At 40.6% G+C, this 17,238-nt stretch overlaps 1 protein-coding gene across 2 annotated transcripts in view; it reads right to left on the bottom strand.

Moving 5' to 3' along the window:
- LOC122802908 (protein Atg16l2-like) overlaps positions 1 to 17,238 on the bottom strand; it is a 1,475,787-nt gene that overhangs the window by 1,261,073 nt on the left and 197,476 nt on the right. For both annotated transcript variants that reach the window (XM_044072730.1, XM_044072731.1), the window contains exon 2: positions 15,491 to 15,584. In XM_044072730.1, the coding sequence (XP_043928665.1) occupies positions 15,491 to 15,584 (94 nt within the window). The remainder of the gene's footprint in view (positions 1 to 15,490; positions 15,585 to 17,238) is intronic.

Genomic DNA, 17,238 nt, shown 5'->3' with positions numbered 1-17,238 from the left:
GTGTTGCTCCTTAAATAAATTCACACCTGTGCACTTACAATTACTTAAAAAATAAGACAGCAAACAGCACATTTTTTGGCAAAGCAGCTGAAAATAAGTTATCTCTCTCAAGTGTACCTAATTATTAGGAACATTAATTTGGGGTATTAAAAAGTTCATGTTCCCCTAGGTTCCACATTGAAAAAGTCTGTCACACATTCAGTGTTAGGAACTATTGTAACGGATATCCATGGTAAATAGAACTGAAATATATTAATTCATTAAAAGATCCTTTTATAAGTAAAATATAGCGCATTTTAACCATCATATGAGCTTCCTAGTTGAATTTATTAGTAAGCTGTTATCAAGCATTCCACATTTTGCCCATTTGTTCCACATTATGAGAGGTAGTGTTCCTCATTTTAGAGAGAAGGTTGAGAGCTATGACGATAACTGCTGTTAAAAGCCTGGTAAATATCTGAAAAAAACTTTTTAAGAGCAAAATAAACATGTCAGTTCTGTACATTGGATCCATGTAGATTTGCCGAAGGTAATTTTAGCGAACAGAAATGAATCAAATTCAGTTAGCCAAAACTACCTTCGTCAAACATTACATGCCAACTTTGAGGTCGCAAAACAGTGGAGAAAAAAAAAACATTCACCGAAACTACATTCATCCAAATAACATGTTCCCTGTACAGCATTCTTCTTCTATCCCTTCTTAGCATTAGACTCCCATGCTCCCATAACAGTAGTCGTTATGTTCCTGTCATTTCTTCTTAACAGAAACTGATCCTCATGAAAAACAGTAGTGATACTGCAAGCAAGTAGGCAGCTGAATGGAGAGTCTCCTCAAACACAGAATTTATACTTAGTTAAGATAAAATAAAAAATAGTATTGTGTCACTATGATTGTAAGATAGCGCAATGCTGCTACTTACGGCCCACAGTGCAAGCTCTACATCTTCTTCTCCTCATATGTTAGAAACAGGAAACATTTTTCTAGGCTCACTACTATATAACTCCATCAGGAAACAACTCACCACTTGCAATGAGATTTACAGCATCACTAACACCTATAACCTTGGGAGCCAATCCAACTTGGTACCATTACTCCAAACATCTTCAATGAGACCACACTGCTCCAACCAAAGCTTCCCAGTCTGTAAACCTAAACTTCGGCAATTTCTCCCTCCATCAACTCAAGAAATATCAACCTATGCTAAATTCAGACCCATACTCAAGCAATTTCTATTTGTGGAAAATAGGCAACTGCCACAAAGCAGATTGTATTACCTAATCGAAAATGGGCCCAGCTGAACCGTCCTGGAGTAGAATCTCAGGCATCTGAAGTGCTGACAGCGGTGTGCATCTGCGGCACAAAATGAGGTATAACTTTAGGTTCATAGGTTAATAGGTGTTTACTAGGTCAAAGACCGTAAAGGTATTTTTAAGCCTAGCCATGCATCCCCAATCTCTGACAAGTTCTGTTTCCCTCGACAAGTGTAAGCAGGAGCTTGAGAGATGAAACATTTACAAGCAGGGGCCTGGGAGATGAAACATTTACAGGCTGCCTGTGTCCATTAGAGACATAGTTGCAAAACAAGGGATGAATTTCCCATTTCCCATCCAACTGTCCAAGTACTGAACTGGATTAGGGAGGAACTGTGCTTTACATGGATGGGGAGCCTGTTCTAGAGAAGGGGTAAATCTCTGGGATACATACCTGTCTCTCCAGCAGGTCCTATTTATATCACAGGCAAGGATTAAAGTCTTTAGAATGGGTAATTCTGGTGGGGTTTGTTTTGCAGATATGCAGGAGGTCAACTAGAGTTGGGTCAGACAATGCTTTGCATGCTGGGCATACATCTCCCCTCAACAGCCTGTAGAAGACAGGGTTAGGGTACTCAGGCCGTCTGCACAGGACATGTTACTTACACCCTGTATTCTTTTATGGAGGAACCTCAGTGGAAGTTCCAATTGCTGGATATGCCTGGTTAGGCACATACCAAAGGGGGTATTGTACTCAATGACAGGTCTGATGAATACTCTTACGTGCTATAATCGTAAATATTTACAATGCTGCTCTACAGCACTATGTTTTGCAACAATGCAATGGAATATCGGTTTCCTTCAAATACATGATTCACTCTGTAAATACTCTTCCTCTACATTTTCTTCATATACTTATGCTGACCAGGCAAATTACCGTGTTTGATCATTGTCCTAAGCCAGTAAATAAAACAAAATAAAAATGAAATAAATTCACACTGAAATCATATTAGACCTTCATGTGATGCTTTTTCTCCTGACTCGGTCCTTAAAATTAAGTTATAATGGTGCTACAACTTACTCACACTTTCAACAAGTGTCACCAGTTCCCATTGGTATCACTTTTCTCCTAAGACATTTTCCAGTATTTTTATTTTAGTTAAAAGTATACTGCATTGCTTCTTTTTCATCATACCCCAAACAATCCATTCATTTTACTTCTAAACCCAAATAATCTAACACACTTGCTATAATTTACATACAACCTTTGCCCATAAACCGCTTTTGTCTTCCAAACATAAAACAGTACATGCAAGAGAGTACATACATGCATACATACAAATATTTCAAGCATGGCCATTAATGCCCATCTAGCTTACCAATATACCAAAACACTTGTTCCCATAATAAGTATCCTGGCTGTTCTTAAAAATATCTAAATTAGTACTTGTTTTAATGTAATTTGGTTGTCTGTTCCATGCATCAGCTACTCTGTCAGAGAACCAATTAGTACACTTCTCATTCCTATAGAATTGTCTACATAGGTTGTCTGATGTTTCTCTAGTACTTTTTGTTAACCCCAAACATTCCCAGAGGTAGTTGGTCACTAAATGTCCTATAAACCCGAATAAGATCTCCTCTTAGATATATATAAGAGGCATTGTACAAGTTCAGATATTTTAGTCTTTCGTAATAATTTAAAATTTTCGCATCCGTGGATACCCTTGGTATATTTCCACTGTACTCTTTCCAGTTTACTCAGGCTTGTTTTCTTAAAGGGTTTCCATGTTGTTATTCCATATTCAAGTTTGGGTCTAATGTAACTAACAAACAATAACATCATTATTTTTGATTTCCAAAACTTTATAAATCCTTTTATATACAACCTACAGTTCTATAACTATCATTAACCAATTGGTTGATATGATTAGAAAAACTCATAGCTGAATCTACCCATATACCCAGGTCCTTAAATGAGTTTACAGTTTCAATCACTGTATTAAATATTCACCTTTCAATTTATGTCTCCCAAATCTCATATGCTTAGGTTTTGATGTATTTATCAGCATATTATTTTCCTGTGCCCAAATGGTCAATTTAGTCAAGTTATTTTGCAGGCATGCCTTATCTGTAACACATGTAATCATCAGTTTACCCAATTTCAGGTCATCTGCATTTAGACTGTAGAACACCTCAGACAAAAAAATTACGCCGGAAAGATAGAATTTAAACAAGTAAGGGCCTAGGACAGAGCCTTGTGGGACACCATGACTGTAACTAAGGATTTTGCCTGACGAGTTGCTGTATGATACTTGCCATGTCCTATTTGTAAGCCATGCAGCTACCCATCTTATCAAGAGTACATCAACACCTAGTTGTACTAATTTACTGATCAGTGTTTTGTGTATGACCCTGTCAAATGTTGAATTTAAATTTATATAAATTACATCACAGCACAATTTTTCATTCATAGCTGTTATTATATTGCTATAGAACATCATGTTACACGTGGTAATAGATCTGTTTTCAATATATGCATGCTGATATATGGTTTCAAGTCCCAACCTATTCAGTTCTGAAAATAACTTATCCATATAATGCCAGAATTTTTTCCATTCTCTGAATATAATCAACCTCTTCCATCACTACCAGACCTCCCCCCTTATCAGGCTGCATAACCCTCACAGAAGAATTGGTTAACAATTCCAAAAGACTCTGCTCATCTTTACTGATGTGCCAGACTGTTACCAATACTGGAAGGGACTTTAAGATCTACAACTATTCAGGGTTTATTGTTACTCCACCATTGGTGGACCTTCTGGCTAAGGGTTTGACATTCGTGCCCAGTAGGAGAGCAGATGTGGCCAATACCTTGACTGATCTTAAGCTTTTCATTAGAAAGCTCAATTTCCAGCTCATTTTTGGTGATCAGATCATGAGGCCGAAGGATTTTCACATTCCAAGTACATTTAATCCCCCTTTACATCATTCCCTTTGCCTCTTTGAACGACTGTGTGACTTGCACATTCGTCATTTATTGACATGTAAACGAACTGCCATTTATAACATTAATAAAGATGAGCAGTGTCTTTTGGAATTGTTAACCAATTCTTCTGTGAGGGTTATGCAGCCTGATAAGGGGGGAGGACTGGTAGTGATGGAAGAGGTTGATTATAGTCAGAGAATGGAAAAAATTCTGGCATCTGAAACTTATAGGGAGGTTTCAAGAAATGAGTTGAATCAGAGTGTGACCAGGGTCTGCACTTATTTTAATGACATATTCATTAATGGAGTCATTAATGTGTAAGTTTTTAATTATATTTGTACCCCTAACCCCAGGATACCTGTTCTGTTTGGCAATCCGAAGATTCACAAGAAGTTGCATGACCCCCCATGTGCTAACTGGTGAGTGCAAGGGGAAGTGTGACTTACGCTGGGGCGAAGGTGGTGGACACGATTTTGAAAAAGTATGTGTCGAGCGAGTCCCACATTTCCAAAGACTCATGGTCATTTCTTGAGAGGGTTAATCATATTCATTTTTCAGGGGAGAGTAATTTCTTGACTATTGATGTTATTGATTTGTACTCTTCCACTCCCCACTCTATAGCGTTGAGTGGATTGAAGCCATTATGACCATTAAACAAGCACCTGCTGGGGAAATTCTGATGGTGAGGGAGCTATTGGACATCATTTTGACGGTAATTTTTTCTCCTCTAACAATCGTAGGTTTCACCAATTAATAGGGGTCCCTATGTGGGGCTAGTGTTGCCAATTTGGTGATGACTTACTGGGAGAGAGAGTTTGTTTTCCCTAATTTCTTCATTCAGGAGAAAACCCTGCTTTACACTAGATTCTTGGATGACATTTTTATCATCCTTGAGGGGGAGAGGGAAGTGGCTGAGACACTGTTAGACAGTTTTAATACCTTCACTAGTTTTTTGAAATTTACATATAATTTTTCTAAGAAGAGGATTTCTTACTTAGATGTGGAGTTAGTTAAGGATATTCCTTCAGGTTGTTTTACTGCTAATATTCATCATAAAGCAACTTTTTCTAACAGTTATTTACATTTTTAGAGCAGTCACCCCTTCCACCCGAAGAAGTCAATAGTAAAGGGGCAGGTGGCGAGGGTGGTGTCCAAGCTTAGTGACTTCCTTGAAGAATGTGAGTTTATTCGTGAGCTGTTTTTGAACAGGGGATACCCGGACCATCTTATAGCAGAATTGGTCAAGGAAGTTTGTGGCAAGAGGGAGAATGGGTTCTATGTACCAATTTTGGGTAACAATGTAGTACCCTCGAATTCCGAGCCATTCCATATGCAAGCCCATGTGAATTACCCTTGCAGTTTTATTAAAACTTTTAATGTCGATGCAGGGAACATTTTCTCCATCATAAAGAAGAATTGGAGTATTTTATGATTAGACATGCAAGGCAACTCACAGTTTGAGACCATGCCTAAGGTGGTATTCAAGAGGGGGTTGAACCTGAAGAGTATTTTACAGAGGAATTCGAATTGTGCCCCGGTTAGGGGGATGTGCAAATGTAACGTGTAAATATTGTAGGTTAATTAAAGAGGGAACCTTTTTTAGTATAGGGGAGAAAAAATACCCCATTAGAGGTAGATTCAACTGTGCCAGTTCACATGTGGTATATTTGACTAGGTGTTCTTCGTGCCCGATCTTTTATATAGGAAAAACTGATAGGAAACTTCAGGAACGCCTTTATGAACACCTATATGCCATCAAAAAAGAGAAGACGGAGAATGCGCTTGCTAGGCATGTTAAATATCTGAATATCCGGGGCATGAATTTACTTTTTTAGTTGTAGATCAGGTAGTCCCTTCTAACAGGGGGGTCCAGATATGTTACTTTTAGAACAAAAAGAATTGATGTGGCAGCTAAAACTTGAGGCTTATAATCCAGGTCTTAATGGAATGTTATCTATTTCTTGTATTTTAAAATTAAAAAGTTTAGTTAGGTAATTTTAATGTGTTTTTGTAGATTGTTTTTATTTAAAAAAAAAAACAATTCTTTTACCAATTTTTTATTAATGGTTTACCTATTTAGTAAGGTTTGTATAGGTATGGATATATTTTTTTAAACTGGTTGTTCAGGAAGGTTGAGTTTGCAGGGAAGGGTGTGAGCAGCTGTTGTGAATGTATTGGCTTAATTGCTAAGTAGTCATGTGATGTATGAGCTTTTTATTAAGGCGCAAATTGGAATGCATTTTTTGTTTTTCTGATGAAGTTGGTGTGGAACACCGACGGAAAGCTTATGGTCGTTGTTGAGCTTAAAATAAATCTTAAATAAACTTCAAATTGCAGTTTATTAGCATCACTGTGTTTGGATTTGGTGCATTTGCTGAGATTTATCATCTTGCCGGCTTCCTTTTCAAGTTTGGTTTGTTTTTCGGTACTACAGTTTTTTAGATTTTAATTTGGCAGAATTATCTAGCAACAAATTAACCTTTATATCCCCATGATCACTGCACATCAATGGTGGTAAAACTTGACTTGAAGTTACACTAATTTCTTGGGAAAACAAACAATATCTAGTATGCTCCGTCCCCTGGTAGTTTTTTTTTTTTTCACAATCTGAAGCAATTGTTGTTCCCAATATATGCTGTGAATAATTTCCTTATTAACGTTGTTGAATCAATATGTCCCTAGCTAATATTATTCTTCCCTCCTGTGTTTCATGCAAGAAATATATGAATTCCTCTAGGTCATCTGCAATTGAATTTGGTGGTCTATACACTCCAAAGTACAGTTGTGTACACTTACCATAAATGTAGATATTGGAGTTATTCACTGTTGCAGTCATCACATTTGGGTTATCTGCTTGCAGTAGCCCTCAGTCGGCCTGATTAACAAAGTCTTGGGTCCTGTGTCGGTTGCTGTCTAATCTTCCATGACGTCAGGTAGTCAGGAGTATAAAGCATGCAGCCGACGCCATTACATCAGTTTTTCTTGCCCCAGATCTCAGGTGCCCCCATAATGGGAAGCAATTATATATATATATATAAGGTTACACCTCCAACAAAAAAGCAAATACACCAAAAAGCTTTAAACATAGTAAACAAGAATAGAGGTATAGCCAACAGAAGTCAGGGGGCTGGAGGGAGGGTAACTAGGACTGCAACAGTGAATACACTCAAACATCTACATTTATGGTAAGTGTACACAACTGCACTATGTTCTTTGTGTTTCACTGTTACAGTTGTCACATTTGGGTAGATTCCCAAAGCTAAGGATGGGAGGAGGAAATTAGATAGCATTAGGACCAGCTGTAAGCCCATGCAAGACTGCAATGGCAAAGCCTGCTCTGGATTTAGAGAAAATTGGCAAATGGTAATGCTTGGGGAAGGTATGTACAGAACTCCAGGTAGCAGCTTCTAGGATGTCCCTTGGTAGGGACATCTCTGAAAAAGGCTGTAGAGGTAGATGCAGCCCTGGTTGATTGTGATCTAATCCCCTGTGGGGTAGGTTTTCCATGGTGCTTATAGCAGAAATTAATGCAATGGCCTATCCATTTAGAAATGGTTTGCTTTGAAATGGCCTTCCCCTCTGCCCCTGAAGCAAATGCAACCAGCAGTTGTTCAGATTTCCTGAGAGGTTTAGTCCTGTCCAAATAAAATCTAAGTTGTCTGTGCACATCTAAGGAGTGCAGCAGTCGCTCCCCTTTGTTCTGTGGATTAGAAAAGAAGGTTGGCAAATGAATGGACTGATTAAGGGCCACACTGGATACCACCTTGGGTATGAAGGAGGGATTGGTCCGGAGGGACACCCTGTCCGCATGAAAAATGATGAAAGGCTCCATTGCCATGAGGGTCTGTAATTCAGACACCCTTCTTGCTGAAGTGATGACTAAAAGGAAGGCTGTTTTCCAAGAAAGGAATTTCAACTCTGCATTTGAAGCTGGCTCAAAAGGAGGTAGAGTGAGTTTTTCCAATACAAAGTTAAGGTCCCAGGCTGGAGTAGGGGCTCTCCTGGGTGGTCTTACGTTTTTGGCCCCTCTGAGGAACTGCTTCAGCAGTGGATGAGAGAAGAGGGGTGGTTCTGTGTTGTAATGAGCTGAAATGGCTGAGGCATGAATTTTGATGGAGGAAAAGGAAAGGACCTTGTGCAGCACCTCAGTTAAGTACTAAAGAATCTGAGGTAAATTGGGCGTTGCTATGCCCATCTCCTGAGCTCGGTTCCAGGAACAGAATCTTTTCCATTTTGCAGCATAGGATTTTCTAGTACTAGGCCTCCTTGCCTCCAGAATGACATCCAATACTTGCTTACTGAGGGATGGTAACGGAGAGATTAGGTAATTAGCCAGGCTGCCATGTTCAAGGTTTGAAGCTGTGGGTGCAGAATCTGGCCCTCTTGCTGGGACAGCAGGGCAGGGGTATGAGGCAGGTGCCATGGTGCCAGCAGTGACACACTGCGCAAAGGGGGGTACCAGTGTTGGCATGGCCAGTCTGGTGCAATCAGTATCATCCTTGGTTTGTCCTGCTTGATCTTTAGTAGTACCTTGGAGAGGAGAGGCAGAGGGGGGAAAGGCATAAACTGATAGGTTTTTCCAGGTGAAGGACAGGGCATCCACCTTCCAAGCTTGTTTGTGCGGAGTCTTTGTGCAGAATTTGTCCAATTGGTAGTTCTGGGGGGAGGCAAACATATCTATATCTGGGCTCCATTTGTTTCTCAACATGTTGAATATCTTTGGTTCCAGTTTCCACTCGTGGGTCCATGAGTTTCTGCTTAGGTCATCTGCCAGTGTGTTTAGCTTTCCTGGCAGGAACTGAGCCTGTAGGTGCACTTGGTAGCTCAAGGCTGTGTTTCATAGAGCCATGGCTAGTCTGCAGAGAGGGTATGAGTGGGTTACCCCAAACCCCGCTTGTTTATGCACCAGATAACAGTGGTGTGGTCCATCTTTACCATTAATTGCCCTGGAAGGATGTGGTCCTTGAAGGCTGTCAGGAGCATTCTGTACACAGCTAACATTTATTTTTGATTGATGTGCAGGTGCATTTGACTTGGGTTCCATTTGCCCTGAATGCACTTCCCTGCCAAGTGAGCCCCCCATGCATAGTCTGATGCATCTGTTGTTAGGGTCTGGGCAGCAGGGGGTAGAGTGAATGGCAGTCCCTTGTTTTGGTGACAGGTGTCTGCCCACCAAAGGAACTCTATCTGTAGACAAGGAATGATAGGAATCATTGCTTCTAGATCCTGAGAATGTTGACACCATAGGCTTTTTAGATGCAACTGTAGTTTCCTCATATGCAGTTTTGCATATGGAATTAGCAGAATACAGGAGGCCATGAACCCCAGGGCTTGAGTATTTTCCTTGCAGATAGCAGGGTCCTTATGGCCAGTAGTTTGAAGTAGGCTGTCAAATGAACTAGTTTTTCTGGCGTGAGAAAAGCCATCTGGGAAGTTGTGTTCAAGCTTGCTCCCACGAATACAATTTGTTGGCAGGGTAAAGGATGTGATTTCTTTTCATTTATGGTGTACCCCAGAGAAGTTAGCAATTTCTGTACAAACGCCAGATGATTCAATAGTATGTCCTGGCTTTCTGCCTGAATTAGACAATCGTCCAGGTATGGATACATCTGGATATTTCTTTGCCTGCAAAATGCAATGACTGGAGATAGGCACTTCGGCTTTTCTACTGCGCCCAGGGTATTCACAAAGGGCAGTACAGAGAACTGATAGTGCATGTAGCCTGCTTTGAAGCATAGGTATCTTCTGCAGGATTCCCTTATTGGGATGTGCAGGTAGGCTTCCTTTAAATCCAGTGTTGCCAACCAGGCATCCTTGCCTAGCATAGGAAGCAGCTGGTGAAGAGAGTTAGCATCTTGAATTTTGGAATCACCAAAAATGTGTTTAGGATGGAGAGGTCCAGTATAGGACTCCAGGAGTTGTCTTTTCTGGGCACCAGGAAAAGTCTTGAGTATAAACCTTGCCCCATTTCCTCTTCTGGAACAGGCTGAATAACCCTGATGCTTAAGAGAGCAAGAATTTGCTTTTGAGCCTCTGCCCACTGATTTGGGGGTAGGTCTGGCCAACCGTTTGGGGTTGGTAAGGAGTGAAAGTGGAATCTGTATCCTTGGGAAACTACATTTAAAACTCATTTGTCCTGGGTAATGAGTTCCCAATTTTTTGCCTGCCGGGCGATCTTTCTCCCTAAAGGAACAGTCAGTTGTGCAGGGCTTGGAAGATTTAAAGTTAAGTCACTGAGACAGTTTACCATAGGGGGAGTCTTACCACTCCCTGCTTTGGAAGTGGGAGCCCCCCACTGCTTAGCCCTGTGAGTATCTTGAGACTGAAGCCTGGGTGTTCTGCTGGTTCTGGGATTGGACTGAGAAGGCCTGGAAGATGCAGAAAAGGACCAATTTTTAGAAGGCCAATGTCTACTAAATCTGGGAGGCTGTAATTGCAGGAAATCTGTAACAGTTTGCATAGATTTAGCTTTTTCCTCCATCTTTTTAAGTACTTCTTCTGCTTTGTTGCCAAACAGGCAGTCTTGGTTTAAGGGAGCATCCAATAATTTAGCTTTAACATGATCTGGCAAAGATTGCCCCTTAAGCCAAGCATGCCTTCTAAGTACAGACCCAGTGACAGCAGCTCTGCAAGATGCCTCTAGTGAATCAAAACCACTTTGCAAAGTATGTTTTCCAACTTGTAAATCTTTATTTTCAGCACAGTCAGGAATCAACATCATTTTCTGTTTAAGCAATACAATAATATGCTGCTGATACTTTAACATATGAAACTGGCAGTTTAAGGCCCAATGACCAAGGCTGCAGAAGTGTATACCTTCTTAGCCCATCTATCCAGGGCACTGGAATCTCTAACAGAGGGGGTAGGATTTTTGGCAGTAGCAGTCTTAATGCACTTGGGTCCCTGTGAAATGGTCTCAGGATCCGCAGTAGGATTTTTAAAAAGGAATTTGTGAGAGTCAGGAGCCCTGTAATATCGATCAGGTTTTCTGGGAGCAGGAGGTAAAGAGTCAGGGGCCAAGCTAGATTCCAAAAAGGCATCATCAAAAATGTCCAGTACAGGGGGGACAGCTAAAGGCCTGTGTTGGGGCAGGAGTAAGAAATCTCTAAGCGTCTTTTTAAAGTCAGAGTAATCCTGGCTTTCTCAGCGAAAATGCTCCCTAAGAGTATGCAAGGTTTCACCAAGAGAGAAATCCTCTGAAGGAGAAGCAGAGGGAATAGAGTTATCTGCATCAGAATCCTCATAGGTAGATAAGGGTAAATCCTGGTCATCAAAGGAAACAGAAATTTCAGAATCCTGATCAGAAGAATCATAAGCAAACTCAGTCCTAAATCTCTTAGAGGGGGAAGGTTGGCTTCCCCTGATTAAAGTAATAAGGTCTTCAGCCATTCTTGTCATTTGTTTTTTTAGGCACAGAGGCCTGACCATGCAGTCTGGGCATCTGTTTTCTAGTCATGGATCAAGTTTTAGGCCTTGAAGAAGACGGCGTTGGTTTACTATGCAACTCAGTAGGCCTGAATACACACTCAGAAGCCGGTGCCTGCACAGCAGCTCCAGACCCATCCAAGGTAGAGACATCCTCAGTTTCCACAGTTGAAGCATCTAGCATCATAATGGACTCCGAATGGGTCTCAATAGAGGCGTGTGAATCTGAAGTAGTGGGTATCAGGGGCTGCAAAAGCACCTCAATGAGTACCGGCGAACTGGCAACTAGCTTAGGAGAAGCGTCGTCGGCAGCTTTGGACCTATGCGGTCTCTGTCTTTATCTTTGCGTTTTTTCAGAATGTCGGCAGTCAGGTGGCTTACCGAAGCCATATCTAGATAACTGAACAGAGTACCAAAATATTTAGAAGCGTAAGTAAACTGACGGCAAATAGTTTGTTGTTTAAATAAGAAACAAAAACCAACAGCAATGTACGTCGTGGTCAGGGCCTAAGCAAGGAATGCAAATGAATAAATAACTCCCAAACGCTAAAGGTGGTCTGTCACAAAAACAGTCAATATTAGCAGAAAAAAGACAGAAAATCCACCCAAGGATGGCCAATCAGCGAAATCCATAAGTGTTCCAATTAAAATGTAGTCCGTTAGAACTTTAATTGTAAACAAGCACTTTCAAACCAACTCCCTATTAAATATCACCCTACTTAATAGGGGATTAAATATCACCCTACTTAATAGGGAGTTGGTTTGTAACTCAATGTCTTGTTTCGTCTGAAGAAGGAAGGATACAAAGCCTTCCGAAAGTGCTTGTTTACAATTAAAGTTCTAACGCTGAAAAACCAAAGTTCCTGCCATGTTATCCTACCTTGCTTTTGGATATATTACAGTTGTGGGATTATCGGATCCTGGTTGGGTGCTCCCTCTGCACTTTTTGTTTTTCTACAGTTTGTTTGGCGTTTTCTTCAATTTGGAGTTGGAAGATGGTGACCGGATTTCAGGAGACACGGTCACGCCAGGACAGGATGGTGTTTGTGTTGCATCTGATTCCACCACAGACACGGCAACACATTCTGTCTGTGAGACTGGTGGACATGATACTAACGCGGCTCACAGTGCGAGTTCACGAGCTGGGGCACGACCCAAATCAAGACCTATGCAGAACCATTTTTTGGATATGCTACCGGTGCAGATGAAAAAGAAGGGCCCCTGGAAACGCTCGTCAAGCGACGACAGGGAATTTTTGAAGAAGAGACGGACAATAGATTGACTTTTAGTGAGTGTGACAATATTGTTTTTAATTTATCTTCACGCCACTTAACTCAGGACGAATTAGCAGTACTGAATAAAGGTTTATCGTTTGTCCCCAGCAGAATGTGTACCTATCAAGAGGTTTTATTGGATATTATGTACTACTGCCGAAATTTAATGTTAGGTAAACTTTTTGGTAACAGTGAAGGTACACAAGCTATTTTGAGAAAACCTAGTGATTTTGTGCCGGCTTTAACACCGGCTTTACAATTGTTCATTAACCAGTGTGATCATGATTTGGTAGAGTATTTTCAGCATAAAGATAGGGATAAATATTATAATTTGACCAACGAGCAAAGATCAGCACTGTTTAGGCTATGTGGTTATACTGACATTACGATCAAGATGGCCGATAAGGGTGGTTCGGTGGTAGTTTTAGATTCGGATTGGTACACTAACAGACTGAATGTACTGTTGTCAGATATAGCTACTTATCATGTTATTAATCCCATTGATGTAAGAAGAATTATAGATAGGGTTCATAATAAGTTACGATGCTTGAATCAAAGATTATTAATCACACCCCAGGAATTAGAGTTCCTACACATTGATAAACCGATCACTCCGGTTTTTAAAGCGTTGCCAAAGGTACACAAGAGCCTAACCGACCCACCCCTTAGACCGATAGTATCGGGTAGGGGGTGGGTCACTGAAAATATATCTATATGGTTGGAGGTGGCTCTTAAACCATATGTAGCCTCCATGGAACATATTTTGGTGGACACAGGACACTTTCTTACTTTGATTGGAGACATTAAACAAGGAGAACTATTAGGCAACTATTTAATGGCCACTTTGGATGTGAACAATTTGTTCACTGTGATTAACAATGATTATGGCTTAAGGGCGATAGAGACTCTCTTAACAACATTAGAACTCACACATAACAAGATAGAGTTGATAATTGAGTTACTGACTCTGGTGTTGGATAATAACATTTTCCAAGGGACAGATAGCATATATAGGCAGGCACAGGGGATAGCCATGGGTACCCCCTGTGCCAATACCTATGCAAATCTTGTACTCTCCCATTGGGAAAGGACGTTTGTATTTTGTGATCATGCATGGAAGGAACAGCTATTCATGTACCTGCGTTTTGTAGATGATATTTTTGTCTTATGGAAAGGTACGGATGAAGAACTGAAGCTGTTCATAGATTACCTACATACCACTACAACCTTCCTTAGGTTTAGTGTTAATACCTCCAAAGAGGCTATAGATTTTTTAGATGTATGCCTGATGCAAGACAGGGATGGTTTCTCTTCCAAGTTATTTAGGAAAGAGTGTTGGAGGAATACTTTGCTATCATTTGATAGCATGCACCCGAGACATACCTTTCCTAATGTGGTGCAGGGTCAGATTGGTAGGGTCTCAAGGTTAAGTAAGGACGATCAACAATTTGAAGAGGAGGTGAGCTACCTCGGTGAATGTTTTGCCAATAGGGGCTACAGTGGGAAAATGGTTAATGATATTATAGAAAAGAACAAACCATTTAGACACACAAAATATAGGCCTTGGCTAGATACAGTACGTAACAACAAGGTGGTTGGTGGAACTAGATCTAATCGTCGCAAGGTGGCACTCACTTATGGAAGTGATGCAAGAGGGGTTTGCGACATTATACGAAAGAATTGGAACATAATAGTGAGTGACGAATGTTTAAGGGATATGGTGGGCACCCATCCCCAGTTTATTTATAAAAGAAACAAGAATTTGAAAGACATGTTATGCAAGGAGAAGAGGGTCTTATACAGTGGGAACATCATGGGAAGAGTGGGGACCACAGCCTGTGGATCCTGCAAGGCCTGTAGTTTAATTAAAAAAGGGGTAGAGTTTCGACATCCCAACAATAATAAATTATACACATTTAAGGGAAGAGCAACATGTAGGACTACAGATGTAGTCTACATAGCGGAATGTAGCTCATGTTCGAGCTACTATGTTGGGAAAACCAATCAGATGTTGAAAGCTAGAATTCTCCAACATATGTCCAATATTAAGAACAAGGACGAACGTAATGCACTATATAGGCATGTGAAAAAACACCCTTCTCATAGATTTACATTTAGAGTTATTGTTAATTTAAGTCTGACCCATAGGGGGGGTGATATTAAATTGAATACAGAATTGGCTGAATCAAAGTGGATCCTGGAATTGACAGCACATAGGGATCCAGGGTTGAACGATGTTGTCCCGCTCAAGCCTACACTTAGTAAAAGGCGGGTTTTTTATTAAATTTGATTGGTTAGAGTGCTTTTTAAAAGAAGTTTTGTGATATGATGTGTTTTATCTGACGAAGGGTAACAACCCGAAAGCGCTCATCAAATGTTGTGTTTGGTTTCAAGAAATAAACCTTTTTTTATACAGCAAGCAGCATCCAGCTACGTTATTTCGTATACTCTTGGTAGTACATTTTATCAAAACTGTCAGACACTTAGTATTCATTCACCTTTACAAGAAAGGAACATAAATGCTTATATATCAATGAACTGACTGAGTCCTTACCTATTGAGGTGGTCTGAAAAAATATTCAGAAATTCCACTTGCAGTCTCTCATTCAGTGGATCAAAAATCTTAGTCCTTTCAAGCAGTTTGTTATCTGCAAAAAAAAAAAAAAAATTGGAAAAAATATGAGTTTGAGTATCACAAAACAGTGATAACAAAATGTACAGCTACTTACACAGTGATATGTAATTATTTTTCTTCACAAATCTCTCAACCTTCCCTCACTGCCTTCTAACTACAAAAAATCCCTTCCAGAAACAAACTCCACTATACCAACATCTGAAACAGTTATTTCTACAAATGTCCACGTCCCTTAAGGGATGCACCTACACCTCAAGGTATAGGCTGATAAGTGGTCTTCCAAGAAATGGATAACCAACTTCTTGTTCTCAGGTCTGCAATACAAAATGGAAACCACTATGAGTAGCACATACATTTTTACATTTATGCACTTACATTATCTGTTCAGTGAATGATTACTGTTGTAATAAAAAGGCTCCAGGCATCTACTTTAGCTGCTGCAGTCAGTAATAGCACTCTCTTCCCCTCTCCTTCTTGTCAACACAGCAGAATAGGTCAAATAGTGCTACTTCCTAGTCCTAACACTCAACCTTTCAAGGACCTCAGGCTCATTCCCAAACCCAGGTCATTATGCCTTGTCCTTCTGCCAGTGGCTTGCTACCCACAAAGAGACTGTTTTTTTTTTAGTCTCCCTGGCTGAAATCAAGTTGGTAACTGGCTTATGTTCACATGATGACTGATTGGCACCTTTTAAAAGAGCAGGTCTTAAAACTTAAATGTGGACTTCAAATAATTTTTATTTTTAGTACCATTTCTCTAACTCAACATCAGGATCTCATGGATCCTCCAGAGAAGAATGTGAAAAGTACAGTTTTGTACCTACCATAAATGTAGATGTTCGAGTGTTCACACTGCTGCAGTCATTACACTTCGGTTATCCTGCCGTCAGGCGGTCCCACAGTTGGCCAGAGTTCCAAACTCTTGGTCCGGCGCCGGTTGCTGTCGCTTCTTCCCTGACGTCAGTGCGCCAGGGGTATACAAGATGCATCCGACGCCATTTTCTTCAGTTTTTCTTGCCCCAGATGTCAGGTGCCCCCAAGTAGGTAGGCAATACATATTGCTAATAGAACATATAGATAAAATAAAAACAATACCGTCAGTTACAAGCAAATACACCACAAAGGTTGTACAGGGTAGAAAGGTATAGATGAGTCTAGCTAGGACAGAGGGGATGGAGGGAGGGTAACCTGGACTGCAGCAGTGTGAACAGTCGAACATCTACATTTATGGTAGGTACAAAACTGTACTATGTTCATCGTGTTACACTGCTGCAGTCATTACACTTGGGTAGAATCCCAAAGCTGAGGTTGGGTGGCTGGTCTATAAAGAGTTAGGATTGGCTATGAGGCCCTGCAGAACTGCAGTGGCAAATCCTGCTCTGGATTTAGACTAAAGAGGCAAGTGGTAATACTTGGTAAAGGTGTGCACTGAACTCCAAGTTGCAGCCTCCAAAATTTCCTTGGTTGGTACTCCTCTGAGAAAGGCTGAAGTGGCTGTGGCTCTGGTAGAATGTGGCCTAATGTTATTAGGGACAGATTTCCCATGCTGTGTGTAGCAATAACAAATACAGTGTCCTATCCATTTGGAGATAGTCTGCTTTGAAATAGCCTTGCCCTGTGATCCTGCAGCATATGCTACAAACAGTTGCTCAGTTTTCCTGAAAGCTT

This window comes from Protopterus annectens, chromosome 5.part0 (genome assembly GCF_019279795.1).
Source record: "Protopterus annectens isolate FY-2018-M chromosome 5.part0, PAN1.0, whole genome shotgun sequence".
NCBI lineage: Eukaryota > Metazoa > Chordata > Ceratodontiformes > Protopteridae > Protopterus > Protopterus annectens.
This window is presented reverse-complemented; position numbering and strand designations above follow the sequence as displayed.